At 38.8% G+C, this 27546-nt stretch overlaps 1 protein-coding gene across 6 annotated transcripts in view; it reads right to left on the reverse strand.

Annotated features, from left to right (window-relative positions):
- The window catches only part of RPGR (retinitis pigmentosa GTPase regulator), a 152396-nt gene extending 125661 nt beyond the window's left edge, over positions 1–26735 (reverse strand). For 5 of the 6 annotated variants that reach the window (XM_059911747.1, XM_059911746.1, XM_059911744.1 and 2 more), the window contains exons 1-11: positions 26560–26682; positions 24650–24775; positions 24117–24209; positions 22597–22659; positions 19989–20147; positions 19109–19258; positions 15633–15791; positions 11774–11929; positions 6547–6671; positions 3964–4149; positions 2842–3013 (exon numbers count right to left, since the gene is read on the reverse strand). In XM_059911747.1, coding sequence (XP_059767730.1) covers positions 2842–3013; positions 3964–4149; positions 6547–6671; positions 11774–11929; positions 15633–15791; positions 19109–19258; positions 19989–20147; positions 22597–22659; positions 24117–24209; positions 24650–24775; positions 26560–26587 — 1417 coding nt within the window. In that variant the 5' untranslated portion in view covers positions 26588–26682. Of the gene's footprint in view, positions 1–2841; positions 3014–3963; positions 4150–6546; positions 6672–11773; positions 11930–15632; positions 15792–19108; positions 19259–19988; positions 20148–22596; positions 22660–24116; positions 24210–24649; positions 24776–26559 lie in introns of all 6 variants that reach the window. The other variant, XM_059911743.1, reaches the window with a different exon arrangement.
- Between the last annotated feature and the right edge of the window lie 811 nt (positions 26736–27546).

The following is a 27546-nucleotide window of genomic DNA, read 5'->3' on the forward strand; positions in this document are numbered from 1 at the left end:
ACAGCGGTCCCCAAGGTCCTCAACCTTTCTGACACCAGGGACCGGTTTCGTGGAAGACAGTTTTTCCACGGGCCGGGGGTGGGGGGATGGTTCAGGCGGTAATGCGAGCGATGGGGAGTGGCAGATGAAGCTTCGCTCGCTTGCTTGCCCGCGTCTGCCGCTCACCTCCTGCTGTGCTGTGAGGCCCGGTTCCTAACAGGCTGCAGACCTGAATCAGTCCGTGGCCTGGGGTTTGGGGACCCCTGCATTAGCACACAAATATGCTCTAGAATTTCCCATTGACTCCACATTTCCCTCTCCTGCCAGCCCATTTCTCTGCTCCTCTTCAGGACCAAAATAGGCAAAAGAACTATCTACACACTCTATCTCCTCTTCACGTCCTCATTTCCCCTTCATGCCTCAACTTTTAACACTCTGCCTTCTGTTCCGATCTTTCCCTGGAACTGCTCTTGTCAGGATCACCAAAAATCTCCATGATGCTTAATCCATGGGATGCTTCTTTGAACTCCTTTTCCTTGACCTTTGAGCAGTACTTTGAATTCATGACCCTACTCCCTCCTCATGTCCCTCCTCCTACCCTACTGGCTGATGAGGCTGGGGAAGGTGGTTTTGTGGGCTCTTCCTCTCCTCCCCTCTAAGTGTTAGACATTCTCAGGGCTAAATCCTGGGCCCTCTTTTCTTGCTACTCTACTCTCTAATAGGTGATTTCACCAACTTCCATGGATTATCAATACCATCTCTATGTTGATGGTTTCCAAATTTCTACCTCTAGTCCACATCTATCTTCTGAACGTTATTCTTTCATTTTCAACTGCCTGCTTGATATTTCTGCTTGGATGTCTCACAGGTATCTCAAGCTCAATTTTTAATTTTTTTTCTCAAAGCAGTCGACCATCCTCCTGCCTACACGTCTATGTGTGACCCATTAATGAGCAAGTTCAGTTGTTTCTATGACTAAAATGTATTTCAAATCTGCAAACACCATCATCTCTTGCAAAAGGCTCTTAAGTATTCTTCCTACCTCTAGTCTGGCATCCCTACATCCACACACCGGCAAAAGTGATCATCTTAAAATATAAACGGCACTGGAGCACATCACTCCACTGTTTAAAACCCTTTAATGACTTTCTATTACACTTTAAGAAAAACACTCAAATCAAATAGGCCTCTCATGGCCTATAAAACCATGGATATTTTTCTGCTGTCTCTTTTTCCAACATCATCTTGTCCTGCCTTTTCCCTCACTCTCTGAGCCCAGTGATCTTTCTTTCCTCTTCCTATAAACTGCTTCCAAACCTTTACCTACATTATTTTCTTTGCCTGTAATATACACATCTTCCCTCTTTGTGTAGCTACTTTTTATCCTCTATGTTTTAGCTTAAATGTCACCTCCTCAGTCATGTCTTCCCTGACCTCCTTCACTCCATGAGAAATACTGAAGTCTGCAAATAATTTAGAAAAAGTCACATTATATGTTGGATACAACTTTCAAGATATTTTTACTAAGTTGGTTTTAGCAAACAGTCACAAAAAGATACAGGATGGCTTTTCCTTTTGCTCTAGCTACAAAGTTCTATCTTCACATTCAAATCTCTTGAAGTGGGAAACAACTTGCCCCAAACCATAAACTTCTCTTTTCCTTGCACACACTGTTGCCAGAATCTACTTTTCCCATGTACAGGGCTGAAGAGCACCAGTGATTCCTATCTCCAAAGGAAACATACAGAATTTGTGGGTGAGATGTAGGAAACCCAGCTCATTATCAAGGTCTTAGATGTAGACAATATTCCATTGCCATGGCCCACAATTCTTGACTGAGCTCCTGATCCTTTGTTACCTCAACCTTTTATCTAGGTTCCTGAGCCCAAAGATATTAAAATTATCTGTGCCACAGTTCTTAATCCCAGATGCCCAGATTTTCTTCTTAATTCCAAACCTACTGCTTACTCTGATTTCCTACCCTAGTTTCTTGTTCTGCCCCTATCATCTGAGTACATGCCCTGTAGTAACATAAACACACTCCTAAGATACACAAATGTCTGTAAACAAAACTATTTAGAAGAGGTGTATAATGGCTAAAGAGCTGGAATTACAATTTAAAACATGAAATCTGTATCTAATAGACAGTGGGGCAGAGGTGTTAATAATAACTATGCCTATATTTATGAAGAGGTTTCTGGGGGTGCTAGGCTCAATGCTAAGTATTTTATATGCCTTGTCTCATTTAACTGTCATGCACTCTCTAAAGTAGGTATTATTAAAGTTATTTCAAAGACATGGAAACTGAGGTGTAGAGAAATTAAGTAACTTTCCCAAAGCCAGTCACATAGTTAATAAATGTCAAAGCTGGCATCGGATCCCAGATCAATTTGACTCTACATCCTATGCTCTTAACCACGATGCTGTATTGCCTAAAGGCAGAACTTCACATAGGTCTACAAGACCTGCATTCAAATCCTGTTCACTTATAAAACTGAGTGACCTGAGTCACTCAATCTCTTCAAGTCTTGCTTTTCTCATATATAAAAATGAAGAATATAACTCCCACCTATTTCATGGAGTTGCTTCTCCATGTTTAAAGGAGATAATGTAAGAGAAGGTGATATGTATGTTATACACTGCTTAATAAAGATATGCTGCTGTCATTACATGGGATTTTTAAGGTCACCAAAGATGCTTCCTATTAGTAAGAGTATTCTTGGATTTGAGTTCAAATGAGAGATGTCAGTCTCTAACTAGGAAGAAAACAATTTATTTAGACAAAACATCTTAAGATGAACATGAAAACAATGGAATAAATGGTACATTTCTTCTGAGAGCAGGCAGAGCATCAACTGTTACCTGGTTCCATTGGCGGCATAGGGCCCTCTTTATCAGGCATCATTTTCTCTAGCAGGTTAGTTGTAGGCATACAGAAAGGAACTGAACGAGGCGAAGAACAAACAGGTGGTACGAGAGTCCCTGCAATTGGAGGTAGTGTTCCTGTCGTTTGAATAGAGTCTGAGGATTTCTCCTTTAAAACAAACAGGTTAAATAAACTGTTAGATAATGTTATATACTTAATATTGATATAAACTACCCTGAGGTTGCTAAAAATATTGAAGAGAGAGACTTCAAAGTTGGCCAACGCCCTACAACATTCACTTTTTAATAATCCCCAAGGGCTCAAAAATGTTTTGTTTTGTTGCCTCTGTATCTAAGTTGCTCTAAATTGTCAATTTGGAAGTCTGTTTTTCACAAGGTGGGGAAAAGTGTGTGTTTTCTCTGTCTTCCCGGAAAAAAAAAGTTACTCAGGAGACACAAACCAACAACAACTACAAAATACTTATGGGATATTTCTCAATTTTTCCATATATACTTTTTCATAATAAAAAATCAAACTTAACTTTTTTTTTTACCACTAAAGGAATACATTTTGAAACTTAAAGCAATTTTTTAAAAAAAGGAATGTCTCTAAAAATTATTTGGCATTTTATTTTTTTAAAATGTAAGTGTCACTGAATAATTTTAAAGCACAGAATGAGAATCTCTAAATTTAATTGAGAAAGAACATTCCCTCTCTCAAATAAAGCCCTTATTTCTTTGTTTTCTACCTTTCATTAGTTATAATATATATATAACCTTTCATTGCTCATGAGGTATTAGCTTTACAAGATAAAAGCAAAGTAGAAGTCAATCCACAGATGGTTGAGAAAACAACTTAGCATTCAATCTGAGGTGATAAGATAGCGGTAAGTACCACTGTCTACAAGCAAAGGTTATCCATGATCATTTCAATTTTCTAGTTTGTGTGTTTACCAGTTTAATTCTGAGTTTGCTTTAAAAGTTTGTAAGCCCTCAATTCTAATCATTTTATTTAGTAAATTTACCTAAGAAGACCTTTCTTTGGTTTAAAAAGAAAATAAATTTGTTTTCTTTACAGTGCTAGACAACATTATTATATAGAATAGGTCACAACTGTACCCTCTCTCTTCGCCGCACACGTGCTGATAAAGATCTCTGCAGTACGTTTCCTGAAGTCAGATCACTGATCGGCAGAGATGTAGCTGAAGGTAAGCAACAATCATTTATTTCATCTAACTCAACGTCTTCTGCCACATCAAGTCGTGGAGTGGCAAAAACTAGCATGTGACATCCACCGCAAGCAACCTGCAGCATAAATTCACAGATAAATTAATTGACACTGGCTTCAAACACAAATGGGTTTGTTTTGCTTTTTAATTAATTAATTTTTTGGGGGGGTCTTTTTAATTTTATTTATTTATTTATTTATGGCTGCGTTGGGTCTTCGTTTCTGTGCAAGGGCCCTCTCTAGCTGTGGCAAGCGGGGGCCACTCTTCATCGCAGTGTGCGGGCCTCTCACCACCGCGGCCTCTCCTGTTGCGGAGCACAGGTTCCAGACGGGCCTGAACTGGCAGGCAGACTCTCAACCACTGCGCCACCAGGGAAGCCCCTAATTTATTTTTATTTTTGGCTGCGTTGGGTCTTCGTTGCTGCGTGCCGGCTTCTCTCTAGTTGTGGTGAGCAGGGGCTACTCTTCGTTGCGGTGCCTTCTCTTGTTGCAGAGCACCAGCTCTAGGCATGTGGGCTCAGTAGTTGTGTCGCGTGGGCTCTAGAGCGCAGGCTCAGTAGTCATGGCGCATGGGCTTAGTTGCTCCGCGGCATGTGGGATCTTCCTGGACCAGGGCTCGAACCCGTGTCCCCTGCATTGGCAGGCTGATTCTCAACCACAGCACCACCAGGGAAGCCCCACAAATGGGTTTTTAACAGTTTTCAGCTACAAAGCATTAACTTAGCGGTAGACTTCCTAGACAGACTGACTGAAATCTCTCTCTCTCTACACACACACACACACACACACACACACACACACACACACACACACGTGAATTACAATATATATTCTTATTTTTAAAATTTATTTTATTTATTTATTTTTGGCTGCGTTGGGTCTTCATTGCTGCGCACGGGCTTTCTCTAGTTGTGGCGAGCGGGAGCTACTCTTCGTTGTGGTGCACGGTCTTCCCATCACAGTGGCTTCTCTTGTTGTGGAGCACGGGCTCTAGGTGCACAGGCTTCAGTAGTTGTGGCACGCGGGCTCAGTAGTTGTGCCTCATGGGCTCTAGAGCGCAGTCTCAGTAGTTGTGGCGTACGGGCTTAGTTGCTCCACAGCATGTGGGATCTTCCTGGACCAGGGCTCCAACCTGTGTCCCCTGCATTGGCAGGCAGATTCTTAACCACTGCACCACCAGGGAAGCCCTTACAATATATATTCTTTAAACACTATTATTGAAAACTAGAACAAGTTTAACATACCATTTTACTTTCAACTGAATATACAGTATAGAGAAAAAAACCTATTTGGCACATTATATTTCTCTTTACAAGTTAGAAAATGCTATTTTAATCTTGGAGCAACACTAACAACTTGAAAAAATTACTCAGACAAGTTCTACGTGGAAAGAAGGGACCCAAGAATAAATCAGTCTCTTGGGATAATTATGTCTTTATACATGAAGATTTTTTAAGTTTAATGCTTAAAAGTCCTGAGAGCAAAACGCAAGCATGCACAATGATAGAACAATGAAAAAGTAAATCAACATCCAAACGATTTTGAGAAATAACTGATTTTCAATAAAATGCTTAAAAAAACATTGTGTTTGCAATACACAGACTTCTGGTATCTTCATAGTGTTCTACATGGCATAGAAGAGCATACTCTGAACCTTTCCCTTCGTATGTTCAAAGTTAAAATTGATATGTTTTCTGTATAGCACTTTTTAAAAACCATCTTCCCCATAAGATTATAAGCTTAGTCAATGAAAATCTGGTCACTGTGTTCATCGCTGCATGCTCTGTATTCCTCATCCTCAGTCCAGTATCTTGTACCAAGCAGGTATTCATTAAACAGGTGTCAGATCAAGGAATGGAAGTGTTCCATAGTACGAGGCTCTGAGCCTTTGGAGAACAAATTCCAAGTGATATTATCATCACCGAGTAAACAGAATTTTCAGGTCTATAGTTCTTAATTGGCAAAAGCGTTAGAAACAACAGAGATATGGTGCCTGATGGGGATGTCACTGAAACAACACCTTATCCAAATAACACTTAACCAATTAAACATAATTTCAAAACTCTTCATTTATTATCAGATATTTTTCTTGTGCAGGATTTGAGAGTCCTAGTGATATCTAATCCAGCAAATATTTACAGATGACCACTGTGAGTGAGGCACTCTGCTGGGAGCTACAGGAAACACAAAGCTTCCAGGCATGGCACAGTCCTGGCTCTCAAGAGACATATGAAAATGAAGTAGAAGAGTCAAGATTAGGGCAAAAAGGAAGATGTTAAAGGAGGAACATTAGAAAAGGGACAGATTTTCAGAGTGCCATGATGTCTGACATTTGGCCTTTAGGACACAAGTATATTTACTAGATATAGCCATGATATTTCATATAAACAGAAAAGTACTTATTTTCTACGAAATACTAAAAGACTCAAATATAGGAAGATGAACATGTAAACAGGGAAATGTGATGCCCTTACCAACTGTACTGTAAACTTCAAAAAATTAGAACACAAAGTGGGAACGAACTGATTGGCAAAACTCTCCAGTCCAAGTCCTAATTTTCCACGTCGATCGTCTCCAAAAGTATACATAAGGCCTAAATCTAAAATGAAAAAAAAGAGAGAATTATAAAAGTGTCACTTTCATGGATCTATTTGTAAATAGACAAATACATTAACTTACATTGCAATTTTCCCCTCATATTCTGCATTAAATTTACTCTGCTCCACTGATGTTTCCACACTCTCTATGGTTTCTGTTGTCCACACATAACATTAGGCAATAGATACCCCGAGAATAACTCACTGAGCTCTCGGTGGCTTGTGAAGTTGAGACCCAGGTGTGTGAGGTGCTGTGTGGAGCAGCAGCCACCCAGCATGAGATCCTGTGATACACACCATCTCAAGAAGGAGATTTTTGTATTCTGACCTCCTACATCCCAATACAATCTATTTTCTTTTTTCCTCAGGTCATTGATTAGGTCAGGGGTTTTCAACCTCGGCACTACAGACATCTGAGGCCAGATAATTCTTGGTTGTATGGGTCTGTCCTGTGCATTGTGGGATGTTTAGCAGCATCCTTGGCTTCCACCTACTAAATGCCCATAGAATACCCTGCCTCTGCAGTTGTGACAATCAAAAACATCTCCAGACATTGCCATGTGTCTCCTGTGGAGACAAAATCACTAGTTTAGATCAATCCAACTGTCTCTTTTACTTCTGCTTCAGGGTTGTGGAAAGCTGCTGAAGGAAATGGCATAAACCAACCAAGCTGCTGGTCCCTATATCAATACTGGGGTCCCCTATATAGCTGGGCCAAGATGATGATGAGTAATTTTGTCGCTTCTCTCCAGTTAATCCTTTTGCCCACTGCCATAGCAGGTATTCCGTACATTCACTCCTCAAGCCTTTCTTTCATACTCTCCATCTCAAGTGAGGTAAGTGCCATGGAAGCAGAAGGAAAGGAAAGGGTGCCAGTATAGGTGCAGAGGAGGGGCTCTCCCTCCAGTCTGGAGATTAGGAAAGGCTTTTAAACTGAAGCTGAAAGGATTAGGGTTTAGTTACAAGAAGAAGGGAGCAAAGAATCTTCCAGGCAGAGGCCAGCAGTACATACAAAGGCTGTGAATCAAGAGAAAACACAGCACAGTCAAGAAGCCGAAAGGCAACCAATGTGTCTGGAGCACAAAGGTGAGAGTGGTATGAGATGAGCCTGAAGAGGGAAGAAGGAATCACACGAAAGAGGATCTTATTAGCTCATATTAAGCATTTTTGAACTCTATATTAAGAACAATAATAAGCTAAATGAATGGTTTTAAGCTGGGAAATGACAAGATCATATATGGGGACCTGTACTTTAAGATGGCAAAGTAACTGTATAGTAAGAAAAGCCACGAGAACTGCCTGAAAAAATAATTAGAAATAATAACATAATTCACTAAAGTGGCAAGTTCAAAAATTAATATATTAGAAACAAATAGATTCCCTATAAATAAGCAATAACCAGCATTTAGATTCTAAATTTAGATTGTTATAATTCTTACTATTAGGTATTTATTTCCTTTCTTTATATATACTCCTTATCATCTTTTTGCTTTCCTCCTCCTTTTTTTGACCCTGATATCCTTATTCAAAATGTTAAGGTTTTTTTTTTTTTTTAAAACCTGATTATCTTTAGCCAGAAAAAATAAACTCTGATCAAGCTGCCTGATCACACTTCCAACCTCAGAGAGCTTTTTAAAACATGAGCCACTGGCTATAATGTGGAACTGGCAAGAACTTACAGATAACTCACTACATATCTCTCATTAGTCCTGGACAATGAAAAAATTCATAACACCTGTCCCTGGGGAGGATTCATGAGCAAAAAAGTCAAATAAAATTAATGTTCAATTATTTGTGCTGAAACTTCTTTCATCAGGAGTAAAGGTATTATGAAAGTTTAACCAAAAAACCTAATTGTATGTTAAATGATCCATAAAAAGTGTGTATTTACTATCAGTGGCAATTTAGAGTTGATGGAAAATGGTAGTAAAGACAGAGAAACTGAGCTTAAGACTTGCAGTAAGGCATACCTATCAACAACTCTTCTGGGATTGTGAATGAATAGTAATTCTTTACATTCTATATAGTTCAATTTCATGCTACATTAATAAGGACACTGATACTTGAAAATGGGCAGGTAGTTCTCTCTGAAAAGTTCTTTGGGGAAGAAGGGACAGTACTTGGTAGTACCTTGTATTTGCTGAGCCCTAGTTCCCCTAAGCAGATACCATTAGATGAGGTCCATCATAGCAGAAACTTGTAAAAGAAGGGGGAAAATGCAGAAATACCAGTATCTAGATTATTTCAAAATACTATATGATTTATGACTTTTTAATGCTTTACTTTTTAGATAGAAATGTGAGCTACAAATAGAGAAATCACAGAGCCTTTTATTCCAAAGTAATTAAAATTATGGAGTTTATATATATATTTTTTTGTAATTCAAATGAAACATCTCACTTAATTTTTATTCTTCTCAAATTACATATTTTTGTTTAATGTGTCAATAATAGTTTAAATTTATTGATGTATTTGTGAAGCTTTATGCTCATTATTTCTTTTTTTTTCCCTAACATCTTTATTGGAGTATAATTGCTTTACAATGGTGTGTTAGTTTCTGCTTTATAACGAAGTGAATCAGTTATACATATACATATGTTCCCATATCTCTTCCCTCTTGCATCTCCCTCCCTCCCACCCTCCCTATCCCACCCCTCTAGGGGGTCACAAACCACCGAGCTGATCTCCCTGTGCTATGCGGCTGCTTCCCACTAGCTATCTATTTTACGTTTGGTAGTGTATATATGTCCGTGCCACTGTCTCACTTTGTCCCAGCTTACCCTTCCCCCTCCCCATATCCTCAAGTCCATTCTCTAGTAGGTCTGTGTCTTTATTCCCATCTTACGCCTAGGTTCTTCATGACCTTTTTTTTTCCCTCACATTCCATATATATGTTAGCATACTGTATTTGTTTTTCTCTTTCTGACTTACTTCACTCTGTATGACAGACGCTAGGTCCATCCACCTCACTACAAATAACTCAATTTCGTTTCTTTTTATGGCTGAGTAATATTCCATTGTATATATGTGCCACATCTTCTTTACCCATTCATCTGTTGATGGACACTTAGGTTGCTTCCATGTCCTGGCTATTGTAAATACAGCTGCAATGAACATTGTGGTACATGACTCTTTTTGAATTATGGTTTTCTCAGGGTATATGCCCAGTAGTGGGATTGCTGGGTCGTATGGTAATTCTATTTCTAGTTTTTTTTTTTTTAAATTTTATTTATTTATTTATTTTTGGCTGTGTTGGGTCTTCGTTTCTGTGAGAGGGCTTTCTCCAGTTGTGGCAAGCGGGGGCCACTCCTCATTGCGGTGCGCGGGCCTCTCACTATCGTGGCCTCTCTTGTTGTGGAGCACAGGCTCCAGACGCGCAGGCTCAGTAATTGTGGCTCACGGGCCCAGTTGCTCCGTGGTATGTGGGATCCTCCCAGACCAGGGCTCGAACCTGTGTCCCCTGCATTGGCAGGCAGACTCTCAACCACTGCGCCACCAGGGAAGCCCTATTTTTAGTTTTTTAAGGAACCTCCATACTGTTCTCCATAGTGGCTGTATCAGTTTACATTCCCACCAACAGTGCAAGAGGGTTCCCTTTTCTCCACACCCTCTCCAGCATTTACTGTTTCTAGATTTTTTGATGATGGCCATTCTGACTGGTGTGAGATGGTATCTCACTGTAGTTTTGATTTGCATTTCTCTAATGATTAATGATGTTGAGCATTCTTTCATGTGTCTGTTGGCAATCTGTATATCTTCTTTGGAGAAATGTCTATTTAGGTCTTCTGCCCATTTTTGGATTGGGTTGTTCGTTTTTTTGTTATTGAGCTGCATGAGCTGCTTGTAAATCTTGGAGATTAATCCTTTGTCAGTTGCTTCATTTGCAAATATGTTCTCCCATTCTGAGGGTTGTCTTTTGGTCTTGTTTATGGTTTCCTTAGCTGTGCAAAAGCTTTTAAGTTTCATTAGGTCCCATTTGTTTATTTTTGTTTTTATTTCCATTTCTCTAGGAGCTGGGTCAAAAAGGATCTTGCTGTGATGTATGTCATAGAGTGTTCTGCCTATGTTTTCCTCTAAGAGTTTGATAGTGTCTGGCCTTACATTTAGGTCTTTAATCCATTTTGAGTTTATTTTTGTGTATGGTGTTAGGGAGTGTTCTAATTTCATACTTTTACATGTAGCTGTCCAGTTTTCCCAGCACCACTTATTGAAGAGGCTGTCTTTTCTCCACTGTATATGCTTGCCTCCTTTATCAAAGATAAGGTGACCATATGTGCGTGGGTTTATCTCTGGGCTTTCTATCCTGTTCCATTGATCTATATTTCTATTTTTGTGCCAGTACCATACTGTCTTGATTACTGTAGCTTTGTAGTATAGTCTGAAGTCAGGGAGCCTGATTCCTCCAGCTCCATATTAATTATCTATAGGTGAGTCAGTCATTTTAGGGAAGTACCTTTATTGATTCCTACATTAGCAGCACCTAGTTTCTGAGGTTGAGAAGTAGACCCATAGCACCATCTCCCCAGATAAAGGAGAAACTACAGAGCAGAAGAGCTAGAGGACCCAGGTATTCATTTAATTAATAGTCTTTGGGGTACCTTTCTGTCTACCACTGTGGAGAAAGTATGAAAGAGTTACTCCTGAAAACGCCTCCCGGTGGCAGAAGCATCATAAGAATTTACTCAGCCTGAATGTAGCTGTCAGACTGAAGAGGGAGAATATTTTAAAATAAGTTCTTTCTTACGAGACTTTTCACTTTGGCCTGAGCAGAGTTCAGAGCCTTCAAATTGATACAATTTCGAAAAGATTCCAGCTTTTTACTTTTTATACTTCTGCCAAAGTATAATGCTATGGTCTTACCTCTGATAGCATTGACACATTTTGAGGCTCTAAACCTTTGGATCATTTACACTGATTTTAAATTAAACTAAAGTATGAAAAAGGAGTTTACAACTTTACACGTTGGCATATCAAACAAAGAATTCCATTTTCTCAGTTATTATTTCCTTTGCTTAAGTTAGATACATTCATTCCATATAGTATTTATTTTGTAATAAAATATACCCAGTTCCATAAGTATATTAACAGAAATTCTGATCTGTACCTGTTATCAAAGCTGTGTGGTTTTCTCCACAGAAAACATAACTTATTTTCTGATCCTTAATATTCTCAATGGCTTTGGGTTCTGAAGTTTCAAAAATAGAAGTGCCAAGACCCAGTTGACCAAAGTGTCCCAGCCCAAAGGTGTACACGGCGTTCTCTGAAAGGGGAGGGGCAAACACAAGAAAAGGATTTCAGGGGTACAGGCACTGTCACCATTATATCTAGAAAAACGGTGATATTCCACCTTTTATAATGAGGGTTAAGGGCCTCTCAAAGAAATACTCATATAAGAATACCTAATACTTACGTATACATTCCTCAGTGATAAAGGAAGAGAAAAATGGCAAGGTACACAATTGTAACAATAATGGCATGGGCCTGATTTTATCTTTTACATATAACCATAGAAGGAATTGCTAAAGACACAGAAGTCGGTGAACTATTACCTAAAAAGTCCCTATAATTACCACTCAGTTTGTTAAAAAGCATCAATTGTCATTAAGCGAATTCCTTTCACTGCCCTAAATAAACGAAGTGTTTCCCACAGAAAAAGTCCTTACTTATTAACAGTAGTTTAATGGAATAACCTATTTTAGAAAACAATTTCAGAGAAGAATTAGCATGAGAATGAAAACTTACATCAGACATGCTAGATTTATTCACAGGTAAAGCTCATTTACTAGGAAATGCAATAATAATCAAAGGAGGGGAAAAACCTTTCCTGTATATTAACATTAAAATTTTTTAAAATTTTATTGAAGTATAGTTGATTGATAATGTTGTGTTATTTTCTTCTGTACAGCAAAGTGACTCAGTTATACATATATATATCCTTTTTCATATTCTTTTCCATTATGGTTTGTCACAGGATATTGAATATAGTTCCCTGTGCTATACAGTAGGACCTTGTTGTTTATCCATACTATATTATATTAATATTTTTGAAGTGATTCCAAAGGAACTCCAATAACGGTAAATATTAGCTCACATAGTCTTGAGAAATGGAAAAGCACAAAAATAGGATAAACGAGTGGTGATGAAAGCGTCCTTTAGACACACGACTCTCCCCGGCCCCTGCCTTAGGAGGCACAGCAGGAGCAAGAGCTTCAGATTCAGGTAGAAGCCCAAACCTTCATTATTACTAGCTGTGGTAAGTAGACAAGCTACTTAAATTCCCTAATGCTATAATCCCTATCTAATAGAGCTGCTGCGACGATTAAATGAGAAAACATGCAGGAAGATTTTAAAACAGTGGGACATTCAGTTGTAAAAGGACATTTTTCTAAAAAGTAATTATCTAATCAACTCAACCTTATTCTGACAACAGAGGATACTGAAGAACATATAACTACTGTCATATAGTTTTATATTTTTTCTGTCTAATGTTTACTTCATGAATAAGACATATAGATATTACTTCTTAAAGAAAATATGGTACATCAAGGATATGAAGCCACACTGAGGCAATGGCAAACAGATCTTTATTTTAGTGTAAAAAATACTATCTCTTAGTTTAATTAATAATCACACAGCATATCTCCAGTTCTGAATGTTCAGCTTAATAGGAGGATGTTGGGTAAATTAAGATAACTGTCTATCTCTAGCTGGCCAAGCCCTTTCCTTTAATGAAGGGAACAATTTAGAACAGACGGTTAGCTATTCTTTGCTTTAAGGTCTTGCAAAGTATTCTGTAACTCTTAGGTATTTAATTTAGTACTTAGTCAAACTGATGATCAATACACTCTTCAGGTCCATTTCTTCATCAATTAGGACTTAATATTTAATATTTCTGTCCACACTGCTCCAGAATACAGGTTTCTCACCAGGACTGGCTCATAATAAAGCTTTCAAAGGTCCATGGAGAAATTTAAATAATAGGCAAAGCAGTGAATTTTCCATATAGATAAATGTTTACAATTTAAGGGGATGTCTTTTATTATAAAATTAAGAGCTTTTAAATTTTTGTTTCAAAAATGGCCCTTATTTTATGATATAATGGTAAAAACAGATTGCATTTTTCTTGCAACATCCATACTTAGCCAAATGCAAATTGGAAGTTGGCAACCATCTCTAGGTCCTCATATTCTGTTTATAAAATTAAAAACTTAAAATATAAAAACTTTACTGCTCTGTGAGATCCCAAAGTCTGCAAAAATCTGAAGAAAACAATCAATTTCTGGCAACATGGTTTTTAACTTCAAAACGAAGTCCACAGAAAGCTAAATGAGTATAATACTGCAAGAAAATAGCATTAGGTACATTTTTAAAGTATAATTAAAAGAATCATGGGTTATCTTGGTGAAAATATTTTATAATGTATGGTTGAATGACATTATTATTATATAATCAACATTTGTGTCCTTCAGAATAACCTTCAATCACCTAATAAATTAGTTCTTTCTACAATCTTTGTATAAACTGGAGAAAATACATAACACATGAAGAATAAGTTGCATTTCTGCCTACAGAATAAATTTTCAGATAATTTATAAAGATTAATTTTGAAGTTTAATTCCTAAGATAAATCTTTTAGAAATTATATGAAAATTCACTTTATCAGCAGAAGTTTAAAAAAAAACTTAAACCTCAGAATTATTTCCAAATTTAGAGTTGAGGCCTAGAAAAAAATTATTTCTCACTTTGAAAAGATTCCATCTGGAAATTGTAATTCTGGGAAACCATAGCTTTATACGCATGACTGGGACTAGAATAGGAAGTCAAGGAAAAGTGATGTAAGAGAGGAAAATCTAAAGATAAAATATTGCTTAATCACCTTGCAACATTTAAGCATTATCATCTGAGAACTGGATATTACTTAAAATTTGTCTAGAACACTTCTAGCTTTGGGTTACTGAAGATTAAGTGGTGACTTCAGAAACTGTTTATTTCTTTTTGACCAAAATATATCATAATCATTCACTACCTAACTGCTTTACCTCTATACTACTCATCTAAAATAAATCTAATGCTGAACAAATTTGGGAGCATCAATTTAGTAAGCATATTAACAAGTAGTAAGTCTATTTTAATTATACTGACTAGAATTCTGAGAAGTCACATGTCATACCAAATACAAAATTCAGAAGCCAAAAGTGACATTACTATTAAAGTTCTAACTTTTTTTATTATCTGTAATTTAAAATCTTAACACTTTTTAATGAATTACTATAACAGAACATAAAAATCACAAAGAAATCACCAAGTTAGACATTGTGAATATCAAAAAGAATTATCAATGACAAGTAGAAAACAGTATTAACAGGGAGCTTCTCCAAAATAAGGTATTTCAGAAAAAATAATGTCAATTTTAAATAAATATGGAATACATATATATGAGGAAAACAATCTGTTCTTGAAAATGAGCTAAAAAACGTTATTTGCTGCCATTCAACGTGTTAAGATCATGAAAATGTCAATTATGTTAGCAAAAATAATTCAACAAGATTCATTTCTTTCTACTTAAAAATTTCTTCCACAGGCCAGAAATGTTTATTAACTATAGGAACAAAAGGTGGGGATCTTAATGGAAAAAGATGCAAAGCCAACTTACATGAAGTATCTAAAACAGTCAAACTCATGGAAGCAGAGACTTGAATGGTGGTTGCCAGGGTCTAGGGTAGGGGGAGAGGGGAGCTGCTAATGAATGTGTATAAGGTTTTAGCTATGCAAAGGTGAAAGTTCTAGAGACCTGCCATACAACATTGTGCCTATAGATAACAATACTGTATTGTAAACTTAAAAGTCTGTTAAGAGGATGGATCAGATATTAAGTGTTCCTACCACAATAAAAATAAATGAATGTAAAAAAAGCTTTTTTCATTAGCTACCAAAGAAAGCAGGGAACGGAGCCGCACACATACCTGTGAGCACAACCGTGTGCCCTCCACCACAAGCTACTTGGATCACCTTCTGAGGAATTCCAGGCACCAGCTGGGGCACTTTGTGATTGATCAGCAGCTTTCCGGGAAGACCTAATTTCCCATACTCAGGTTCTCCAAAGGTGTACAGTTCTCCCTCCGCTATTGAAGGAAAAGGACAGTGATCGATGATGACACAGACATGAACAAATACTGGTCTTTTTGGTACACATTCTCACGTTTGATAAAAAAATGTAGAAAATCTCAACTTAATAAATTTGACCTTTCTTGAGATATTTTTACTGAATGGTAAGGAAATAAAGGTAGATTTTCCCTTCCCCTTGATTATTCTAATCCAAAATCTTCCTGAAGAATTCACGACCAGCACTACTAGTAACAACTAGAAAATTATTTTACCTGTTTCACAATACATAGAAAAGATGATCTTACTTCTACCTACTTTCAATAAAGCAAAATGACTCGACGTTAAACCCCCATAAGGACATGGATTTTGTCTTGCTCACTACGGTATTGCAAGAACTTAGCAGTGTGTCTAGTATATTAAACATTTAATGAATACTTGGTGAATAAATAATTGCTTTTAATGAAACTTATTGTAGAAAACCCATTTATGTGTGAGGTAAATATGGTGAGTGAGACTAAAGATAGCAAATTTTACTCAGTTAGATGGCACTTTTTCCAGAAAGATTCTCTTATTAAGGAACTCATGACATTTAATCACTGCCTTGTCCATACCAATACTATTGATTTGCTTCTGTTATCACACTTCCCACACTATACTATGAGCTTCTTGAAAGCAGGAACTTTTTTTATTCATTTCTATGAACTGAACTGAGTTCTATAAAACAGGAATTTAAAAACTGTTGTAAATACATAATCTAATCCAAAGATTATGACACAGAACGTATCACCACTGATATGAGGAAAGAGGTAACACAGCACCTCTTGTATTATTTGCATGTCTCCAAGAGAAGCATGACTGACTGACTGACTGACTGTTGACCAACCCCTGGGAATGTGGCCCTTGGGAGTGTTCTTTATGTTGGTGATTGATGTTTTTGTTATGTACACCTGGGGAAATGAATTATGCCAGCTTAGCAAGAAGCTAAGAGAGGGTTGCTTTGCACAAACTTCAACACTGATGAGGTACACCTGGTTTCACTGTTGAGGGACCCGAGTTGCAGTTGCCATGACTAGTTGCTAGCAGGATGTGCCTACATGACACCAGCCACCCATACAAAAGCCTCAGACCCTGAGAATAGAGTAGGCTTCCCTGAGCAGAGACATTACACACACATCCCTGTAGTTCACTGCCAAAGAGAAAACATGTCCTGTGGGGCCTTGGAATAGGAAGGACTAGGAAGCGCACACTGGACCTCCCTGGAGGATACAGATCTTCCCTGCTGCTTTTGCTCGGTATCCTTTGCTGTAATAAATCTAAGCCACGAGTATAACCAGCTATTGAAGCTTGAGAGCTCTTCTAGCAAATCAGAACTTAGGGAAGTTGTATGACATCTAACACACATGATATGTGCCACTTAAAACTTGGTCAAATACTGCAAACACAGCTATACTCATTTTCTAGATTGATCTGTACAAAAAATGAAGTTTTCTGAACCACAGTTTTCTCTGAAGTATTTGGCAAACACTGGCACAGAAGTGCTCAGTAAGTCGGCACGCTCCCCCTTTTCCCATGCTTCTTGCCTCTCATATGAAAGGAGTTACTAAGTCCAAATAAGTCTCTTTCTACTACTGTCTATAAATTCCTGCTGCTCCTCACACCTTAAATGGGTGAATTGTATGGTATGTGACCTATACATCAATAAAGCTGTTTTTTAAAAAAGGCATAAAAACAGAAAACAAAACAAAAAAGTTCAATGTAATGCCTATTGGTTAAAACGAATAATTCCACTTGTTTCCCTACTGGCTAAAGCAGTAGTAAATAAAAATTGATTCTGGGAGTTTTATTAAGGCCCAAATATAAGACAATGCTTTTGATTATTTGTTCTTGCACGTGTGTTTTTTTCCCTGTTTTTTGTTTCATAAACAAAGTGAGTACAGACTATACCAACCCCAGGAGTTGCAAATAAGTTGGTATGTGGTATTGCCCCAAGGAACACAGTCAATTTATCATTCATTCACTCACCTCCTCATTCAACAATATTTATTGATTGAATAAATATTGTTTCTTCAAGACACAAACTGACCCAGTAGTGAACAAACCCAGCCAAGTCAGAGTTTGCCTTTTCTTGGTACCAAGTTGCTACCAATTCATTGGTAAACCTGGGGGGGCACTGAGATAGGTCAATAAGCACTTTCTAAACCTGAATCTGAGGTGCACAGGATAGGAAGTAAATGTATAAAACAAATATTTAGAGAGATATCTAAGAGGGTCCATAGAACTATTTCTGCTGGGTGTTTTTACTGTTAGGAAAACCATAAATAAGATGGAAAACCATGATCATACTTCTGGTATTACTACCAGTGTAGATATAGGCTATAACAGTTAAGAGTCCAACATTTAAAATATTTTAACTAAGGTAGAGAAGGTTGCCAGTGAGCCCAGGAAAAGGAGAAACAGGGGATCCTGAGAAAAGTCCCAACAAAGGAAAGCATATCCCATACTGAACACCCTTCCTTTTTCATCTAATCTTCATCCCTATTCCTACAATGAAAATCTATGACTCATGTACTGAAACAGTAAGAGCAAATTATCAGGGCAAGAATAGAGTAGGTCAAACTACAGAGACAAGTGGATCCAGAGAAAAGAGGCTCCACAGGTCTTGTTTTTAATGCCAAAGAGTCTAAGAAGTTTGAGAGCCAAAATTTAGAAGGGTTTCTTATGCATAAATTTTGTTTTCCTAATAGACCTAACATTCATTAAAAAAGTTAAGGGACTTCCCTGGTTGCGCAGTGGTTAAGAATCCGCCTGACAATGCAGGGGACACGGGTTCGAGCCCTGGTCTGGGAAGATCCCACATGCCATGGAGCAACTAAGCCCGTGCACCACAACTACTGACCCTGCGCTGTAGAGCCCACGTGCCGCAGCTACTGAAACCCGCGTCCCTAGAGCCCGTGCTCCGCAACAAGAGAAGCCACCGCAATGAGAAGCCTGCGCACCACATCAAAGAGTAGCCCCTGCTCACCACAACTAAAGAAAGCCCGTGCGCATCAACGAAGACCCAACACAGACAAAAATTAAAAATTAATTAAAAAAATAAATAAAATAGTACCATCGATATTAAAAAAAAAAGTTAACACGTCAGATAGTTTGAAATTATAAACACTCATTATTGAAATGAAGAAATACCGTGACTTAAAACAGACCAAAATTATTTCGTTACATGGAATACCATGGCAATATTTCTGTAGAAATGTAGAATGTTATGACATTTTATTATTTAGTAATAACTTAGAAATGGGAGATAACATGAGAAATCCAAACTGTTCTGTCTTACTTGTTACAAAAGCTGAATGGTAATATCCACAAGAGATCCAGGAGATAGGTTTTCCAATGGTCACTTGATGAGGGACACATACATTAGTTATATTTTGTAAACCAATTTGCCCCTCAGAATTGTCACCCCACATGAAAAGCTCTCCATCCTCTATAAAGAAAACACAAAGAGGAAAAAAGGTTTTAAGAGGTAGCAGGGACGGCAAGTTATTATACTTCCAACAGAGCATTTATTTTTTAATTTAGAAAAATTATGCATCTTGAAAGAAAAGTACTACTAAGACATTTATACCAGGTAGCTACTTAGTACAATTTCTTTCTTTTAAAATTTTTTTTGGCTGCGTTTGGTCTTTGTTGCTGCGCGCAGGCTTCCTCTAACACCGCACGTTACACAGCTCTCCGGACTGGAACGAAGCAGCACACCAGCAGCTTCTTCGGTCAGACACGTTTATCTCAGCTCCAAATTTTACAGAAATTTCTCATATGGGCTTTTGATAGGGAGGGCAGAGAGATGCAATGACCATTACAAACTGTATTTTAATAACATATATCCAACAGATTTCTAGGATGTTTCTGACAGCAACTTCATTAAAGCTGAAATATAACTTTCAGAACACACAATGAAGATAATGTTTAAGAATATCTAAAGGAACAGATCGATAGCACAGCTTCGAATTTATTTAACAATTACCTTCTAAACGTATGTAAGCATAAAGTTGTAGTATATGTCATGATTTTAAGTTCTATTTTAAACGTCTTCTGAAAACACATGGTCAATGAAAGAAAACTAAACAGCATTGCTGTCTTCAGTTTACTGACTTGGTATATTCTGGTCTAAAAAAAAGGGATGTGTCCCAGTTTGAAGTGGAAAAAAGTCTTACCAGTCAGTGCAGCTGAAGTATTAGACCCAGCAGAGAGTTGTTTAATCTTATGCTGGGATGTAAAAAAACTAATTAGGTGAAAAGTGTTTCTCTCTTCAGTATCACCAAGTCCCAGCTGTCCTTCAGTATTTCCTCCAGCGGCATATACTTTGCCTCCTTCTGCACATAGAAAAGAAAACATCAGTATACCATAGTCACCATCTTTATGAGGCAGACCAGTGTATATCAGACAGTTCCTCTATTACCAGTGAAGAAAGCTGAAAGCTGGCATTATCCTACAATTTGGTGAACAACTTCATTTCGGTGTCAAAAATACAGCAAAACAAGCAAGGCTCCACAGTTTTGTGAGATTTTATAAATCACTCTAGACTTTAAGTAGCAACTGAAATGCACAGAATGTGTGGAATGTATTTTCTTGCTAATGCAGAACTATTAATTCAGAGCGAAAAAGAGGAAAGTAATTTCCAAATTAGTTTATAATCCAAATCAAGCTATTTTAAAAGAGATGTGGTTCATTAATTTTACCTTCCATACCCATTAAAGCTAAGACATAATAGGTAACAAATAAGTAAAATGAGGCGAATACAAGAAGAATATAATTAGAAATGTGAAAATTCTATGTTGTGTAATTATTTTAATTTTCTAGCTAAACAGGAAGCCAGTATAGCATTGTGTTTAGGAGAGGGGACACCAGAACCAGACTTCCTGGGCGCAAATTCTGGCTTGCCACTTATCAGTTGTGTAACTTTGGGCAAGCTATCCTTAACCTCTCAGTGTCTCATTTTCCTCATCTGTAAAATGGGATAATAATAGTGCCTACTCCATAGAGGTGTTATGAAGATTAAATGAGTTAACATTTATAAAATTCTTAGAATGGCACTTGGCACACGGTAAGCACTATATAAATGTTAACAATTTTCTTAATCACATTAATAAGTATATCATTCCTAGATAATAAACATTGCCAGTAAGCTCTAAAGTAATGACACATAAAGATATACTTATTGGGACTTCCCTGATGGTGCAGTGGTTAAGAATCCGTCTGCCAATGCAGGGGACACGGGTTTGAGCCCTGGTCCGGGAAGATCCCACATGCCGTGGAGCAACTAAGCCCGTGTGTCACAACACTGAGCCTGCGCACTAGAGCCCACGAGCCACAACTGCTGAGCCCGAGAGCCACAATTACTGAGGCCGCGTGCCACAACTACTGAAGCCCACACGCCTAGAGCCCATGCTCTGCAACAAGAGAAGCCACCGCAATGAGAAGCCCGCGCACTGCAACAAAGAGTAGCCCCCACTCGCCACAACTAGAGAAAGCCCGCGCGCAGCAACAAAGACCCAACCAGCCAAAAATAAATAAATAAATAAATAAATAAATAAATTTTTTAAAAAAAAGATATACTTATTAAAATTAGTTATATCTGTCATAAAAATGCACATGGAATTAAAGCCTCACTAAATTACAGGGGAAACTTAGGACAAAATCATTCTGAATCAGTAAAAATTTAAAACTAGATATTATTTTAGAAAAAATGAAACCTAATTGAGGAAATAAGACTAGGTTTCAAATGGAAGATACTACAAGGCCACATGGAATTGAACCACACAATTTAACACATATGGAACAAACCAGAGTTGGTGGTATGCTGAAGCAGTTCAGAGAATGACATAAGGAAAAAGGTGAATAGTCACAAAAAGCTCCATGGATGAAGTAAGACTTATACTGGATCTTAAGAGACAAGAATCTGAGTAAGAGAAAGAGAAAAGACATTTCAGCAAAGGAAAAGTATGAGTGAGGGCAGAGAGGTGAGGCAGGGGCCGAAGCAGTGAGAACAGCCTGAAGACAGAAGAAGCTGTGTTTGTGGGAAAGGAAGTAGGAAAGACTGCTCGGTGGTCAGGGCCTGGATGTCTAATTGTTCCAGCAGGATTGTTGAAGACTACCTTTTCTCCACTGAACTGCCTTGGCACCTTTGTCAAATATTACTTGGGCATAAACATGTGGGTCTATTTCTGGATTCTATTCTGTTCCATTAATCTCTGTCTTTTCACTACTAGCACACTGCCTTAACCACTGTAGCTTTACAGTAGGTCTTGAAATCAGGTAGTGCTAGTCCTCCAATTTTGGTCTTTTCAAAATTGTTTTGGCTATTCTAGGTCCTTTGCTTTTCCATATAAACTTTAGAACCACCTTGTGAATTTCTACACACGCACGCACACACACACACACACACACACACCCTGTTTGGATTTTTATTGGAATTGTGCTAACTCATATCAATAGCCCTTTGGGGAGGGCTTCCACTCACCCTCAGAAAAGAAGAGGGAAGAGCAAGATCAGGAGCAAGTGGCCCCTGAGGTGTGCACACAGGTAAGGAGATGCTGTCCCTTGACATAATCCAAGAAAAGAAGCTTTTTCTTCAGTCACTTAACATTTATCTGCATATTTTCATAGGCAAACAAGTGTACTAACCATTTACCTTTTTTAAAAATCCTAATCTTACTGTTGCCAAGTTACCATTTCTATTAATTTTACAAAGTCACAAATGTTACTGGAGTGAGACCTCAGTCCTCAAATTGGGCAGGAAGTCATACAGATTGAATACTATACCTGTTGAAACTAGGGTGTGGTTCCTTCCACAGGCAGCAAATTTCACTTTTTCCGGTTTTAAAGCTAAAAATATAAAAATATGACAATTAAGATATTTTATGATTATGGAAATGACAAATAATCCAGGTCAAATGATAACCAAGCGGTAGAACAGATTTAAACCCAGGCTTGTCTGACTCCAAAGTCAACGTTCATAACTAATAAATCAAAAGTTTTTGCAAGGAGTTGTGCATCATAATAACCAATGATGCTTTGAAAAAAAATACAAATAGCTCAGCCCCACCCCTGGAGAATCTGAGTCAGTAGGTTTGAGGTAAAGCCTAGGCATCTATATATTATTTAAAACTCCACAAGTAATTAACACGTGCTGAGATCCACTGCATTGTTTTGCTGCCTCTTCACCAACCTGATCTATTCCCTAATCTGCCATCACCATCATCTAGCTTACTTTCTACCTGCCGCAACAAAACACTAAGTCCAATATTCATAGGCATACACCTATGTTCAAGTTCTTCATTCATTCATTTACATATTAAAAACATTTACAGAACATCTCCTAAGCGCTTAGCATAGGGGCTGCAAAGATCACTAAGACAGAGTCCCTGGTCTCAAGGATCTCATAGTCTAGACAATCCTGTTAGGTTGATTAGATACTTGAGAGTAAGGATCATAGGCACTGTAAATAAACCCAAGGGTTTAGCAGACTGTGCTCAGTAAATACTTTTTTACCGAGTGGAATACTTTAACAGTTCCACAACAATACCTATAAATAGCATGGATATGATAAATTACACTGAAATTTTGAGCTGAAATTAAAAATTTGGCTACAAAGATAAAGAATCCTGCTCTTGTCATATCCCAAGGAATCTCCATCACCATTCAAGTATAGCTGATATTCGTAGGTTATAACCAAACAGAAGCTTTTGCACATAATGGCGAGAAAGCTTTGTAAAGATGTAATATGTCTCATATTTTCTGGGACAATCCTGATTTGAAATATTTTGTCCTGTTGTTCTTGTAAGAACACTAGTACTAATCAACTCCTAGTTCTAATATTTTCTTCAGCACAGCTGCTAACTATACACAGCAGGGTAAAGTGTGTTTTATAAAACCAACAGAACCATGATGTCCACAACTCGAACAAATGAGACAGAGCTCAAAATCCTAACATATCATATTGTTTGTTCTCTGTATATACAGTAACAGTAATATTTAAGTTGGTTTACAAACAGGCCAAAAAAAAAAAAAAAAGGATGTTCAAGTGCAATACTGTAGAATCATTACTTCCTTTGTGGTCTCTGGGTTTAAAATCAGTATGATTTTTAGACCCTAACATATAAAACTAGCTCTGAATATCACATGAAAAATAAAGTTAAATGCCAATAATATTCAAGTAAATCTCAGAAAATAAAGAACTACTTTATTATTTATAATATGATATTAAACAATTACACAATCAATATAAAAGTACTTTATATACTTTAAGTATTTAAAGTGATAAAGAAGAAAAGACCCCAAACCTTTGACACACGTTGGCTTGTTAACAGTCGATTTTGATCCTAATCCTAACTGACCCCAGTTGTTACTGCCAAACACGAAAAGCTTATTATTTCCTGGTGGGAAGGAAAAAGAAATAATAAATCGAAGCATTTGCAACATAATGTGAGATGAAGTCGTCACAAAGCAATAAAAAAGCTGTACTTAAACACTGTCATTGCTTTTCTGTGTGAAACAGGCTCCCTTGCCCATCTACCTATAGCCATATTCTGTTAGGTGTAAAGAGTTTCTAAGATTATACAGTAATAATTTTTTGATTATATAGATAAATTCAAATAGATTTATTCTAAGAAAGTAATATGTATAGAAAATCACACTTAAATATACTAAGGGAACTTAGAAGTCACTCTTGCTAAATCAATTTGTCAAGAATTATCTGGCAAAGTAAAAAAACATCCACTTTCTGTATATCTTCAACATATTTCAAACACAGCACATCTATAATACTTAGGATTCTCTAAGTATTACTATCTTCATTTAAGATTTTAACACTCACCTGTAATAACAGCAGTATGTTCATCTCCACATGAAAGATATATAGGTATATCGTTTTTAAACCAGAATTTGCTGGGAATATTTTCAGCAATTTCAGTTTTCCCAAACGTAAACACAGCACCCGAATCTGTAAATATATGAGAGTTTGGATTTCACAACTTTTATTATGTTGCCTGTTAACTAAAATATTTTTCCAGTAATTTATCTATACAGATCCCTTGTCTCCCGACAGCTTGGCTTCCGCTCCAGCACTGTCTATGCCTTCCTTCTTTCATCTTAACTCAGTTTTATTCCTCAGACTTCATTCTAGTTTATTTATGAAATCTAATAAATTAATTATGTATTATTCGTTTACTGGTGTAAAGTAAGAAATATACTGTCACAGTGACTAAGAGTCCTGCTGTCACGAGGTGGACCATCTACTCCCTGGAATGAGCTGATACACTCAATGCCCCACTCACGCTGGTGAACACCTCATGGTCTAGCCCCTGACTGAGGGCTTTTCTCCACACACAGAAACAGGACAGTATTGAGTTTCATCATTAACAACGTGAGGACGCAGGATGTTGAGATTTTTACATTCTTAAATTAAGTCATTAAATGCTACCTGATGGGAGGAGTATTCACAAACTATTTTAGTCCAGTACCATTTTGGAGAGAGACCAAAAACTCCTACCAGATCCCAGTAACTATGTAAACACGCACACGCGCGCACACACACACACACACACACCTCCAAATAGGAGGCCAGATCCAGCTTTTGAGGAAATCTCAAGGAGGATGATCACACATAAAGAAACTAAATGGGTACCAGAAAGAAAGACATAGCAAACACAAGTATTAATAATAAATATTAATGCTCAAGAGACTAGCCACTGTGGAAAATCTTCTGAGAACAATTGTGAGGTGTGTCAGTTCAAACTGATAATTGACATTTAGCAGGCCAGGTTCTCGAACAGGCTCTGAGTTTTTATAGAATGAATAATTTTAACTGTTTTGTCCTGCTCTGGCTTCCCAGGAAGCCTTCCCCGTTACCTTCACCCCAAGCCAAGGTTTGGTGGCTCTGCTCTGGCCCCCTGGCAACTACTGTCAAACGATACTGTCATTTTGTTTAGTTTCTTGTATCTCTCACTAAGCTGTGAATTTGAGGCAGGAATTTAACCATGTTTGAGCCCAAGAGCATGGCAGAAACGCAATACATATTTCAGTGAATACATGATTCTGCTCTAATCCAGTGTTTTTTCAAACTGTTGGTCGTGACCCATCGGTGGGTCAGAAAATCAACTTAGTGGGTCACAATGACCATTTTTAAGGGAATGTATTATAGAAAAGATCTGAGCGCATCTACAGCAAGTACTGTTTCATGAAACTTCTATTTCTGTTACGCAATACGTACGCGGTACCGGGTCACAATGCCAAAGGTTATTTCTGGAGCTCAGAGGAAAAGTCTTAAAAAACCACTCGCTAACGGCGCCCTCCTTTCTCCAAGTCGTTTTCCCCATCCTCTTTTACCCCACTCCCCCTGGTCACACTCCCCCTGGTCACTCACTCTTTACTGCGTTCAATACACAACCGGGTTCTGAGGACCTCGAAGGAAGTACTTTGGGAAGCTCATAGAGAGATAAAAACTTCCCCTGCCTTCGAGAAACTCATCGAAAACTTATTTTAAAAGAATTAGAAGACGAAAGACCAGCACCCCCTTCCCCGTAGTCCCCCCTTCCGTCCCTCCCCTTCTTTCCTCTCCCCTCAGTTTCCCAAGGGGGCGCGGCCAGAGCTCCGACCAAAGTCAGGCGGCCGCGGCCCAGGCCTGTCCCCCGACGGGGCCGACCCGGAGGCGGGGCCTGGCCGCCCGCCCGCCCACCCGCGGGCCTTCCCTCCCGGCCCGCCGCCACCGCCGTGGGTGTCACTCACCGGGCACCACCACCTCGGGTTCCGCCATGCCGAAGGGCGCTACGGGGAGCCTGCACCTGGGCCGGGAAGGGGTTGAGGGAGACTCGGTGGGGCCTAAGGCAGCGCCTCAGCCCCGAAGCGGGCCCTGGATCCCCTCTGGACCCCCCAGAGCGACCCTCTGAGCATCGGCTACTCCCGCGTTCCCGGAAGTCAACAAACAGCCGCTAGGGGCAACGGAGGCGGAGCGTTCCAGAGCGAGGCGGAGCGTTCCAGCGCGAGGCGGGGCGGGCGCCTGCGGGAGGGGAGCCGAGGGCGGGCGGCCGGCGCAGCGCAGGCGCAGGCGCAGGCGCAGGCACAGGCGCAGGCGCAGACGCAGACGCAGACGCAGACGCAGACGCAGACGCAGACGCAGACGCAGGGAGCGGTTGCGGTAGAGGCCGCGCGCCCTCTGGTGGCCCGGATAGGAGGGGCAGCCACGCCGCGCGGTAAGGTCCCCGGAGTGTACGCGCTTACGTTGGTGGAGACCCAGGCCCCCCAGGTCCCGCGTCCGGATAGTGACGAACGTCACAAATATCACATCCCCTCTCACTCAAGCTACGTGACACAGGCAAACGTCAACACACAACTGTGTTAATACTAGTAACAGTGACCGTGTATAACTAAATGAGATAGGCACTCTGCTAAACATCCTAAGTCATATTTGTATCCCCATCATCCAACCCAAAACCTGGCGTATACTAGATGCCCATTAAATACGTATTAGATGAATGAGTCCTGCTACAGCCCTGCAAGGTGGTTAATGTTACCCCCGTTTATGGATGTGAAGATTATACAGTGGGAGAACCGGGGTCCAGTTTAGCCAGTCCTGCCGGTAATCTGAACACCCCTCAGACCCCCGCCCCTCCTTCCACAGAAAGAGAAGGCTGAGGTGTGCAATCTGCTACAGACAGGAACTTGCACAAAGAGATTCACCAACACCAGAACATCACTGTTCTAGAATTCGGCCAG

This window comes from Balaenoptera ricei, chromosome X (assembly GCF_028023285.1).
Source record: "Balaenoptera ricei isolate mBalRic1 chromosome X, mBalRic1.hap2, whole genome shotgun sequence".
Lineage (NCBI taxonomy): Eukaryota > Metazoa > Chordata > Mammalia > Artiodactyla > Balaenopteridae > Balaenoptera > Balaenoptera ricei.